This window comes from Hypomesus transpacificus, chromosome 17 (assembly GCF_021917145.1).
Source record: "Hypomesus transpacificus isolate Combined female chromosome 17, fHypTra1, whole genome shotgun sequence".
NCBI classification, from domain to species: Eukaryota; Metazoa; Chordata; class Actinopteri; order Osmeriformes; family Osmeridae; genus Hypomesus; species Hypomesus transpacificus.
The window spans coordinates 15,859,760-15,870,570 of record NC_061076.1 but is presented as its reverse complement, the minus strand read 5'-3'; the positions used below and the strand labels follow the sequence as shown (position 1 = coordinate 15,870,570).

The window sequence follows — 10,811 nt, the reverse complement described above, 5'->3', positions numbered from 1 at the left end:
GGTGACATAGGTGTGTGTTTTCAAGGCTGTATCCAGCACACCAGAGGGTTTTCTCTTTGTTGACAGTACTACAGTAAGTTACTGTAGGATGGTTACTGTAATATTTTCAAATCAAATCAAATGGACAGTATTTGTATAGCCCTTACAAGCTACGTCATAGAGGGCTTCACATATGTCCATAGAATTGCCCCTCAGCCAACCTCAAGCTTCAAGGAAGACAAGGAAAAACTCACTTGAGGAGGAAAAAAATAAGAAACCTTGGGATGAGCAATTCAGTGAGGGATCCCCTCCTCCAGAGACGGTTGGTGAAAGAGAGGAGCAGAACACAGGCTAAACATAGTCATACATCAGGAAAGTGTCAATGGGTGTTGAAACACCAAAATCCAGTGTTTCAAAATCAAATTTTCTTTATTGCTACAGTAAATGAATTTACTGTGTAAACATAGTAAACAAATTATTCTTTACATGTAACAACATGGCCTGGATACTGTGTACATGAGGAAGAACATTAGTTTTATAGCAAGTGTCAGGCACCTTCATGGTGAAACCTCGGGTAGAAGACAAAAGAGACAGAGAATATAAGAGAGTGACAGAGAATATGAGAGAGAGAGAGAGAGAGAGAGAGAGAGAGAGAGAGAGAGACGCACCCCGGCCCCAGACAGTGGACCTGGGTAACTATTGAGACGCACCCGGCCTCAGGCAGTGGACCCTGGTAACTATTGAGACGCACCCGGCCCCAGGCAGTGGACCTGGGTAACTATTGAGACGCACCCGGCCTCAGGCAGTGGACCTGGGTAAGTATTGAGACGCACCCGGCCTCAAGCAGTGGACCTGGGTAACTATTGAGACGCACCCGGCCCCAGACAGTGGACCTGGGTAACTATTGAGACGCACCCGGCCCCAGGCAGTGGACCTGGGTAACTATTGAGACACACCCGGCCTCAGGCAGTGGACCTGGGTAACTATTGAGACGCACCCGGCCTCAGGCAGTGGACCTGGGTAACTATTGAGACGCACCCGGCCCCAGACAGTGGACCAGGGTAACTATTGAGACGCACCCGGCCCCAGGCAGTGGACCTGGGTAACTATTGAGACGCACCCGGCCCCAGGCAGTGGACCTGGGTAACTATTGAGACGCACCCGGCCTCAGACAGTGGACCTGGGTAACTATTGAGACGCACCCGGCCCCAGGCAGTGGACCTGGGTAACTATTGAGACGCACCCGGCCTCAGGCAGTGGACCTGGGTAACTATAGTGAGGCTCTACATATGAGGCTCTCATAAAATGTCATAGTAATTAATGAACACTTCATGTCACTGTATAACCAAGTATAGCATTAAATATGCTGAAATGTCATTAGCGTCAGAAACAATCGAATCATCGAAGCAAAGCATTTGTTTATTGTGTTTACTGCAATACAGTCAGACCATATGATTGTTATAGTTATCAACCTGTGGCTAACAAGTGAAACATCTTTGGAAGTTAACTAACTTTGATATTGAATCAATTCTTAATTGTCTGAATAGTGAAAAACATTTTTAATACAAGACTGGTTAGTGACCTTGATAATGGAAGACACAGATGTTCCAATCACATCATATTATACCAGTCCTCGTTAACCTCGTCCTGCTAGTACTTAAGTCATTTTGCAAATAAACCCAAACAAGAATTAAGAAAATATTTCAAGACTAAAACTAAATATTCTAATCATAACAGTTATTAATTTAGGAAGGTCTAGAAGCCAATAAGCAGCCAAAATATGTTTGGGGCTTCTAAGGTGGATTGTCTTCAACTCATCCTGAATGGTCTAGATGACTTCAACCCCATGAACCTTGACCTCGTCTGCCATGAATATGAAGTTATACCTCCCGTATCCATGGCGATTGGGGAATTGGTACTTGGATTCATCAGGAAGGGTGACTGAGAACTTTTCCTTTGTGAAGGTGATGGATACCTAAGAACAAGAGAAAGTTATTGTGAATTTCTGTTGAGAACATTTGCTAGTTGAGTAAAAGAAAGAAAAGCCACTAGAGGCTGCTCTAGGAATACATTCTAGGTTGTGCCTCACTTTGAACTTCTCTTCGTAGTTGAAGGGGAAGCATTTGACAATTAGTTCTTTCTCATGCCAATTTCCTGAATGGCAGGAGTTGAACACCACCATCTTAGAATTATTTCCATAATTGAAGCGGACATCCAAGTGCAGAGCGATGTCATCCACACTGTGACCAAAGTTGATGGAAAATCTATTGAAAGTGAAAACATCATTATGGAGGCATGTAACATCATGGTTGTAATGGGTTGTACATTCCTCACTATGTGCCAATGCTGTCTGTTGTGTATTGTAAACTTTTATACACAAAATGCTTAAGATTGATAGAAAAGCACACAGCAGGAGTATTAACAAACTCTTAAGAGTTAACTTAAGAATCTCTTGAACATGACTTTACATTTGACCACGACCAATTTTCTTCTGACCTCTGGTAGGTGCTTCCTTATTTCATATGATCCTTAATACACCAATCACATCTCTACAACCCTGTTGACCAACCGCAATAAGGAATACAATGATTGCCAACAAACCGTTTTGAACATTCCTTTCTTTTAAATCTATTTGGATTTACAAAACACCACACAGTCAAGGCATATCACTGTGTACAAGCAGAGTCTGGGAGTCAGGTCAGCAACACATTTTTTACTTCAGTTACTCACCTATCGCCGTCTCGGTTGGGGACCCCTGTGACAGTCAGGACCTGTCCCACCTTGAAGGGCAAGTTTGTTACCTCTACGTTCTGCATAGTAGGAAGAGAGACACAGAGAAGTGTGTTGGTGGTTGGTGGTTGAGAATTATTTTGACAGTTGTTTGCAAAAGAAATGCAAAAGGTCGATTCTGGAGTTTACATGAAGCTAATAGATAGCCTTTAATGTGAGATTGTAGTTTGTGCTTTGATAACAGCCAGCAGTATACACCAACTCAAGGCTCAAAGCTGTTAGGCTAGTGCATCCAATACAACATTGCCTTTCGATTTTAATTTCCTGTACTTCCTGGATTAGTCAAAAATTCCTATGTTATTTGTAGAATTATGATTTTCCAACTTGGCCATGGTGTCTAAGAATGTTCAGAAATGAGAGGATGTCGTAAAGATTATGTCAAATTTTCCCGTGCTAGTTGACAGCCAACACAGTCACATATGTCATATGTGACACAAAGAATTGTGGGCTTCACCTCATCAACAATTACTGGAGTAGTTTGTATTTCTTACAGTTTATTAAACATAATTACAGTTTCTGTTTTGTAAGCCTGGCACATATTGTACGGTATATGTGGGTTTAGTGTGCTGAGTATAGCACCAACAGCTGCTGGAGAGATAAGAACTTGTCTTTGACAACAGGACATGGCTAGCCAGTTGAGTTAGCCTGGCTGCCATCCCAATTTAGCCCCGCCCATAAACACATTTGGTCTGGAAGTTGGGTCTGGGGAAGCTCAGTTGGGGAAAAATGATGTCCGAACAGGAGCTGTTCGGAACAATGAAATTGTCAGGGCGGGCTTTATACGATGATGGACAGATGATCAACAGTAATATAATCAACCACGTCACCAAAGAGCGCTTGGGTTGAATTCGTTTTCAACAAACAACATATTTCGTTGCTCTGATTGGTTGTTGGTCTATCCAATTGAGCGAAGAGGCATTTGTTTTACGAGTTCGGTTGAAACCCGCCCCATACTCACAGCCCAACGGAGAGTTATCAGACTCATATTCTGACTAGAATTATGAGTATGACAACGTCAGGCTACAGTTGAACTGAAGTGCATCTTAAAATTAAATCAAACTTCACTTAACAAGTTCACTTAAACTTACCTTAACAAACTCATCCTTTACCAGTTCATCAAAGCTGTTCACTAAATGCAACCACATAGGAGGTGGTAAACAAGAAAAGCTGCTTCTAAAAACCAGCTATGACTGAGAGAGAGAGAAGAGAGAGAGAGAGAGAGAGAGAGAGAGAGAGAGAGAGAGAGAGAGAGAGAGAGAGAGAGAGAGAGAGAGAGAGTAGAAGAGAGAGAGAGAGAGCAGAAGAGAGAAGACAGAACAAAACACAGAGAGCAGGAGAGAAGACTTAGACACACAGAAGGATGGAGGTTGAGGTGTGACTCAGAACTGAATGTGTTTGAGGGAAAGTGAGAAGGGGTGAGATCGGTCTCTTTTAATGATATTTGTGTGAACAAATCGACGATGAGTGCACTCACTCACATGTGTAAAAGTGTAATCTGTAAATCTGTAAAACATTTTGCAAGTTTAAAACGGGTCTGCTAATAAATAAACAAATTTCCCTAACAACCAATATTTGTGAATGCATTCATTTATTAAAAAATAAAAATAAATGAAAAGTATTTGTTAGGAACCTGCATACAATAATATGCTATATAAGGCGAAAGCTGTGAAGTTCAAGGTAAGTTTACGCAACAATTAAGTTAAACCGTTTAAATCTATTTGTACATGCATCACTACGACACTTCTTCCAAACACATTTTCAAACTAGAAGGCATACTTACTCTATTCATCTTGATTGAAGGCACAACGTCAGTCCAATGTTAAGGAAAGAAAGTTATTTCGATGTGCTAGGCTTATCTTGTAGGAGGTTTTATGCATGTTCCTGGGTTTCTGACACGTCAGGAATTCCGTTCCGGCTGGCTCGCAGAAAACAAATGTTCTTCCTCACCTCTAGTTTAGTGTTGAAGATGACGCTTATTTTTACATATATATCAGCCACATCTGTTATTACATTTACATTTGAATTTAGCGGATGCTTTTATCCAAAGCGACTTCCAAGAGAGAGCATTACAAAAGTGCATAGGTCAGAGATCATAAACAACGAGATAGTAGATAAGACAACAGGGAACGAATGACTGTGAAGCACAAGACGATCTGGCAACTGCCAGAACAGAGAACAGAGGTTAAACACCGATGACAATAGGGGAACCCGGGAACACCTTGTGAGGGGGGGAGACAAACCAACAGGTGAAACGAATCAGGGTGTAACAAATTACAGGAGTAATGTGTACTTTTAGTAGGTTGTTAAACAAGGACTGAAAGACTGTTTCTGTTTTGTAAGCCTAGTCTGTATATTGTACAGTGGGGTTTGAAGTGCGAGTAGTATCACCAACAGCTGCTGGACAGCTAACTATGTATCTGACAAGAGAAGTCGAGCTGAAGGGCAGCTTGAAACTTTCACAAACTCATCCTCAACCAGCTCATCAAAAAGTTGTCTAAATGCAACCACATAGGAAGTTGTAAACAAGAAAAACTGCTTCTGAAAATTCGCTGTTACTGAGAATCTCTTACTCAGCCCACATTGCTGCAGTGTCCCGGTCGTGTGTAGATTCACCCTACAACATCTGGAAGATCAGGAGATACCTGTCTGAGCATTGCGCCCAGCTTCTAGTCCAATTTCGGCTACTGCAACTCGCTGCTCGCCGGTCTCCCAGCATGCCAGCCCGCATCAGATTCAAGACCCTGGTACTGACTTTCCGAACAGTGAACGGGACTGCCCCTGCCTACATCCAGTCTCTCCTCCAGCCTTACACCCCCACCCGCTACCTACGGTCTTCTTCTGGCAACCGTCTGGTGGTCCCACCTCTCAAGAGTGCCCGCTCCCAAGCTCTTCTCCTGTCTGGCCCCCCCAATGGTGGAATCAACTCCCCACCTCCATCAGAGACGCTGACCGTCTCCCCACCTTCAAGAAAAGGCTAAAGACGCACTTGTTCCGGGAGTACAACGGTACTTAGGAATGATTGGCTGGATCAAGTTAGTTGTTTATTTCCTCCAGGAACACAATGGCTTGTCTCTCTCCTTGTACTCGCTGTGAATTATATTATTGTTGCTTGCTTTCCCACTGGTACACTCTTGCACTTTTGAGGTTCATGTTGTTTAATTGTAACTTGTTTGACCACATGCTCTTATGTTTCTTCCCATTGGCACTTATTTGCTTTCACAATGTATGCTTCATGTTTTGGCTTCCCACAATGATTTTGAGGCCATCTCGTTGTTTATGACCTCTGAACTATGCACTGTTGTAAAGCTCTCTTGGAAGTCGCTTTGGATAAAAGCATCTGCTAAATGAATACATGTAAATGTAATGTAAATGTACTGACAGGTGTGGCGGATATATATGTAAAAATATGCTTAATCTTCGACACTAAAATAGATAAGATGAATAACATTTGTTTTCTGCAAGCAGGCTGGAACAGAATTCCTGACATCACTCAAATTGTCCGAAACGCAAGAATATATGTATAAAACCATCCTACAAGATGAGCCTGACACATCTAAATAACTTTCTGTCCTCAACATTGGACTGACGTTGCACATTCAATCAAGATGAATACAGTAAGTATGCCTTCTGTTTGAAAATGTATACGTGTTTGAAAGTAGTCTAGTAGTGATGCATGTACTGTAGATTAATTGTAGATTAAAACGGTTGAACTAAATTGTTGCGTAAACTTACCTTGAACTTCACAGTTTTCGCCTTATATAACATATTATTATATGTTGGTTCCTAACAAATACTGATTTTTTTTAATTTTGTTATTAATTGAATGCATAAATATTGTTTGTTAGTAAAAATTTGTTTATTTATTAGCAGACTAGTTTTAAACTTGCAAAATGTTTTGAGTTTGCACTTATTTTTCAGGAATGTGTTTCTATTTACAGATTACACTTTTACACACTTATCGTCGATTTGTTCACACAAATATCATTTTAACAGATCAATCTCGAATCTCACCCCTGCTCACTTTCCCTCAAACACATTCAGTTCTGAGTCACACCTCAGCCTCCATCCTTCTGTGTGTCCAAGTCTTCTCTCCTGCTCTTTATGTTTTGTTCTGTCTTCTCTCTCTCTCTCTCTCTCTCTCTCTCTCTCTCTCTCTCTCTCTCTCTCTCTCTCTCTCTCTCTCTCTCAATTCAATTCAATTCAATTGGCTTTATTGGCATTAAGAAACAAATCTTCATATTGCCAAAGCAACGGTGGAACCACAGAACAATATCAACCAAACATGGCAAATTCAGTTGAAAGATTAGTGTAAAGGAAACTTTAACATAACCATAAGATAGGTTATTATATATATATACACATACACGTCAGTCACACACTCAGTATATGTTGTGTGTTTGCTTTGTTTGTGTGCATTGTGTGTCTAGGTCACTCACTGTCTCTCAGGTTGTGGCATACTGATACATACTGGGCAGCAAGGTATGCCCTGTCTCTTTCTCCTAGGAGGATTTTTATCTTTGAGAGGTCACTAAGACCTTTGAAATCTGAGCTTACAGAGTGGAATTTGTTCCAGTAACCATTTCTTGTAGCACTGAATGTTTCACATTTAAGGAGGAAGTGCATCTCTGTCTCAACCTCACCTGTCGAACAGTGACCACATATTCCACGTTTTCTTTTGGTTGCCATGATTTTTTGTGACGTCCTGTTTCCATTGCCAATTGGTGGTCACTGAGCCTGTATTTGGTTAGGATCTGTCTCTGCTTTCTATCTCTGACAGTAGAGAGATATTCTGCCAGTTTATAATCTCTTTCTAAGGCTAGATAACATTCTAATCTACTTTGGCTTTTAGTTTCTTCTTTCCAATGTTCCCGGTAGGTTGCTTTACATTTTGTTATAATTTGGTTGACACTGATTGGTGTTTGGAAAGCAGTGTTGGTGTGAGACTGGTCAGGGTGTGTCTGAGTGGGGGCAGTTAGTCTCAGCACCAACTGACACAGGGCACTCTTATCTGGGTTGAGCTCTTGGGTTTGGAGGGCTTTGGAATGGAGGGTGTCTAGAGGGCTGGATTTAAGGTGATTGAAGAAATGTAGTGCTCTCTTTTGGATATTAATTATCAACGGGTATCTGCCTAATTCTGCTCTACATGCATTTGTTGGCGTCTTTCTGTGAACATGTAAGATGTATCTGCAGAATTCTGCATGTAGAGATTCTGTTAATACAAGAATCTCTATAAAGAGTCTCTATAATACAACAAATATTCATATATTCCATCAAGCCCAAAATATCCCTTTTAAAATCGTTATGGTATTCCCTGTCTTGTAGTTAGTACGCTGTTACTATGGTGGTCTATTACGCTGTTGTTTGTTTGTAACCATAACAACAACTCAACAATGGCTAGAACTGCAGTACGACAGAAGGTTGGTGAAGCTGCTCAAATATTTCTGACTGTAAGTACAAGACAGTAGTGTGTGGATTTAATGTCAATGCACATTTTATGTCGGTGGTTTCATTGGTAAGTTAACAGTGATACAGTAATATGCTACAGTACTGTTGTTAAGTCAGTGCTAGTAATGATTGAGTTCATTATTTGATCATGTAACTTGATTGATTTTCAGCTTTTTTCACTTATATAAGATATTACAATATTTCCTGCCCTCTTTGCTGAAGAATCACTGATCTAATGTGACAGGATGAGGAAGTGCACCCTCTCCCCAACCCCATCCTTGTAGATCAGTGATATCATGGAGGGAGGGCTGCATTCCCAGAGTATTCAAACACAGCCCCAGTGTGTCTGTGTGTGTGTGTGTGTGTGTCTGTGTGTGTGTTACAGTGACACACCACCATGTCTGTGGACGCACAGAGAGCCGTGGTGAGGGACTCGGACCAGAGCGGGGCGGTCGGTCGAGCGTCCTCGGCCAGCGATGAGGGGAGGGGACCCAGTCAGGCCGGAGGGCAGCCCAGGGCTGTGGGCCCGAGACACGGGCGTCTGATGCACCAGACCACCCTGAGCCTGGGAGACCAGACGTCTGGCACCTGCTACACCACCACACACTCTCAGGTCGGGAGTAGACCGGACACACACACACACACACTCCCTCCCACCTAGTCCCTCAAGCCTTTAACAGCAGCCCTTTAAGGATCCGTCTGGAGGTGTCAGATGGAGGCTATTTTGTAACGTACCATAACAACCTATAGTACACAGTAGTTTGCTCTCACTGTGTTTGGCATCTTTGAATGGTGAATGCCTTTAGAATGATATGCTTTGAAACGTCAACAATTCCTTTAATTGGAGCCGCTATGTGAGCGACCCCCTCCAGGCTCCGCCCCCACCTTCTCTTTCTCCTTCTCCGTTGGTCAGAGCTACTCGGGCAGGTCAGCCAACGGACAGGTGCTCCTCTTCTTCCCCAGAGATCCTTCGTGCGCCTCCCAGCACTCAGCCCAGCTGGACCTGAGCAACGCGCCGTCGACCAGCCGGCCACAGACGCACAGCAGATCGGTGCACAGTCCCAAAGACGTCGTACCGGTGTGTGAGGCCAAAGCTGGTCGATCCAGTCGGCCGCTTTTAAACTTGATTGAGGAGAGAGCTGTTAGGGATGTGTGAGCATGCCCTGCCTTTCTCTGAATCCCTGCTGCGTCAGCGCTTTTCACAGCCACATTACTCTCGTTGAACAGTAGAGGGCGCTGTAGACGTATTTTCGGAGGTCTCCTAAAACAGCCTCCAGTTTGTGGCTGTCTCTCTGTTTTCCTGTCGTCTCCTCCCCACTTCCTCCTCCGTCTCATCACCTGCTTGTTTTTTCTTCTATCTATGTCTCCCAAAACGGACCCCATTTAGTTCAAATGACTTGAAAAGGTTGTTTTGCCATACATATCAAGTCAATTGACTCACCCATTTATGTTAATCCGGGTCCTGATTAGCCAGATGTTAGGGTTAGGTGTCTCCATCAGCCGAGCGGGTCACATTCCTTCCTCTCCGCTCCAGAATCCCACCTTACCAATGTTGTCCTTGTCCCTCCCCCCTCTCTAGTCTGACGTCCTGCACGGTCTGGGTCGGAGGAACAGGTCGCGGAACCGGGAGGGTGTGGCTATGATGGCCGTCACCAACCCCCGCGAGCCCACCTGTTACTGGACCACCTATCGGAGTGAGCACGCGTGTGTGGAGCCGCCCCGCCCATCCCAGAGGTGTTTGGGGAAGCCCACCCTGTGGCATCAGCACGACATCGTCACAGGTAAACACTCACGCTACGCATACACCAACACATCTACTCACTCAACGAGAGCTCTCTCACACACATACACACTCGGGAAGGAACAGCTGGTGTGTGTGCTGCAGGGGAAGCGAGAGGCCAGGGTGTTCCTGTGAAGACGAGGAGGTCCGGGGACAGAGCCCTGTGGGCTGCGCGGCGCTGGGAAACCGATTGCTGCGCCTATCGACTCACGTGAACCCCCAGCTGTTGTAGAATCAGGCCAAACCACCTGACTGTTCATCGTGCTGGACACAGGCACAATGCAGAAACTCAAAGTTTCTTCAACCAAGACAACTTCCTCAGGTTCCCTTGACCTTCAATTGTGCTTCTCTTCATCTCAGATGTTGCTCCCTCACTGAATAAAATACCGTTGGTCCTCCTGAGAAGTGAAGTGTCCAATCTGTCAGCCTCCAGGCATTGTAACGCTCGTAGTGTTTGTGCACGTCTCTGGCATTCAACCACATCTCCTTTTCGAAATGACACTCTAACTGCCCTGGAGCTGTGTACGGTATTAACGTTGCCACCATGAGGAACATTGGAGGCTTTAAAAGAGAAGTAGAAATGTGCTGGGTCGTGTCTAAAAAGGGGGAACTGTGGAATGATGTAAGATCAACGATCAACACTAAGGCAACCGTCATGGGAGTCAAACAAGCCCTTTTAAAGTCAAACATTTGCATTTTGGTCAGGAAACGTAGGTTTTGTAAATAAAGACGTCTCTAACCCAAGTTCCTACATGTCTCATTCCTTCCTTAAATATGACACCAACATCCCTTGAACAGATTTCTCTCGTATTCTTTG

General features: G+C 43.7%; 3 protein-coding genes across 8 annotated transcripts in view; 1 reads left to right on the top strand and 2 right to left on the bottom strand.

Moving 5' to 3' along the window:
- The window catches only part of LOC124479583, a 272,624-nt gene that overhangs the window by 114,483 nt on the left and 147,330 nt on the right, over positions 1–10,811 (bottom strand).
- On the bottom strand, positions 1,381–4,689 carry LOC124479692 (congerin-2-like). The gene is made up of 4 exons (XM_047038553.1): positions 4,550–4,689; positions 2,710–2,789; positions 2,069–2,243; positions 1,381–1,954 (listed from the first exon to the last, which is right to left on the bottom strand). The coding sequence occupies exons 1-4, from the start codon at positions 4,556–4,558 to the stop codon at positions 1,808–1,810; spliced, it is 411 nt and encodes a 136-aa protein (XP_046894509.1). The 5' UTR covers positions 4,559–4,689; the 3' UTR covers positions 1,381–1,807.
- On the top strand, positions 4,428–10,794 carry LOC124479675. 6 transcript variants are annotated; one of them, XM_047038532.1, is made up of 6 exons: positions 5,764–5,801; positions 6,235–6,383; positions 8,600–8,827; positions 9,128–9,292; positions 9,794–9,995; positions 10,100–10,794. In XM_047038532.1, the coding sequence occupies exons 3-6, from the start codon at positions 8,612–8,614 to the stop codon at positions 10,207–10,209; spliced, it is 693 nt and encodes a 230-aa protein (XP_046894488.1). In that variant the 5' UTR covers positions 5,764–5,801; positions 6,235–6,383; positions 8,600–8,611; the 3' UTR covers positions 10,210–10,794. The 6 variants fall into 6 exon arrangements, with proteins under 6 accessions (XP_046894486.1, XP_046894484.1, XP_046894485.1 ...); XM_047038530.1 differs by lacking the exon at positions 5,764–5,801 and adding an exon at positions 4,428–4,446 and having other exon boundaries at positions 9,794–10,184; XM_047038528.1 differs by lacking the exon at positions 5,764–5,801 and adding an exon at positions 4,946–5,015 and having other exon boundaries at positions 9,794–10,162.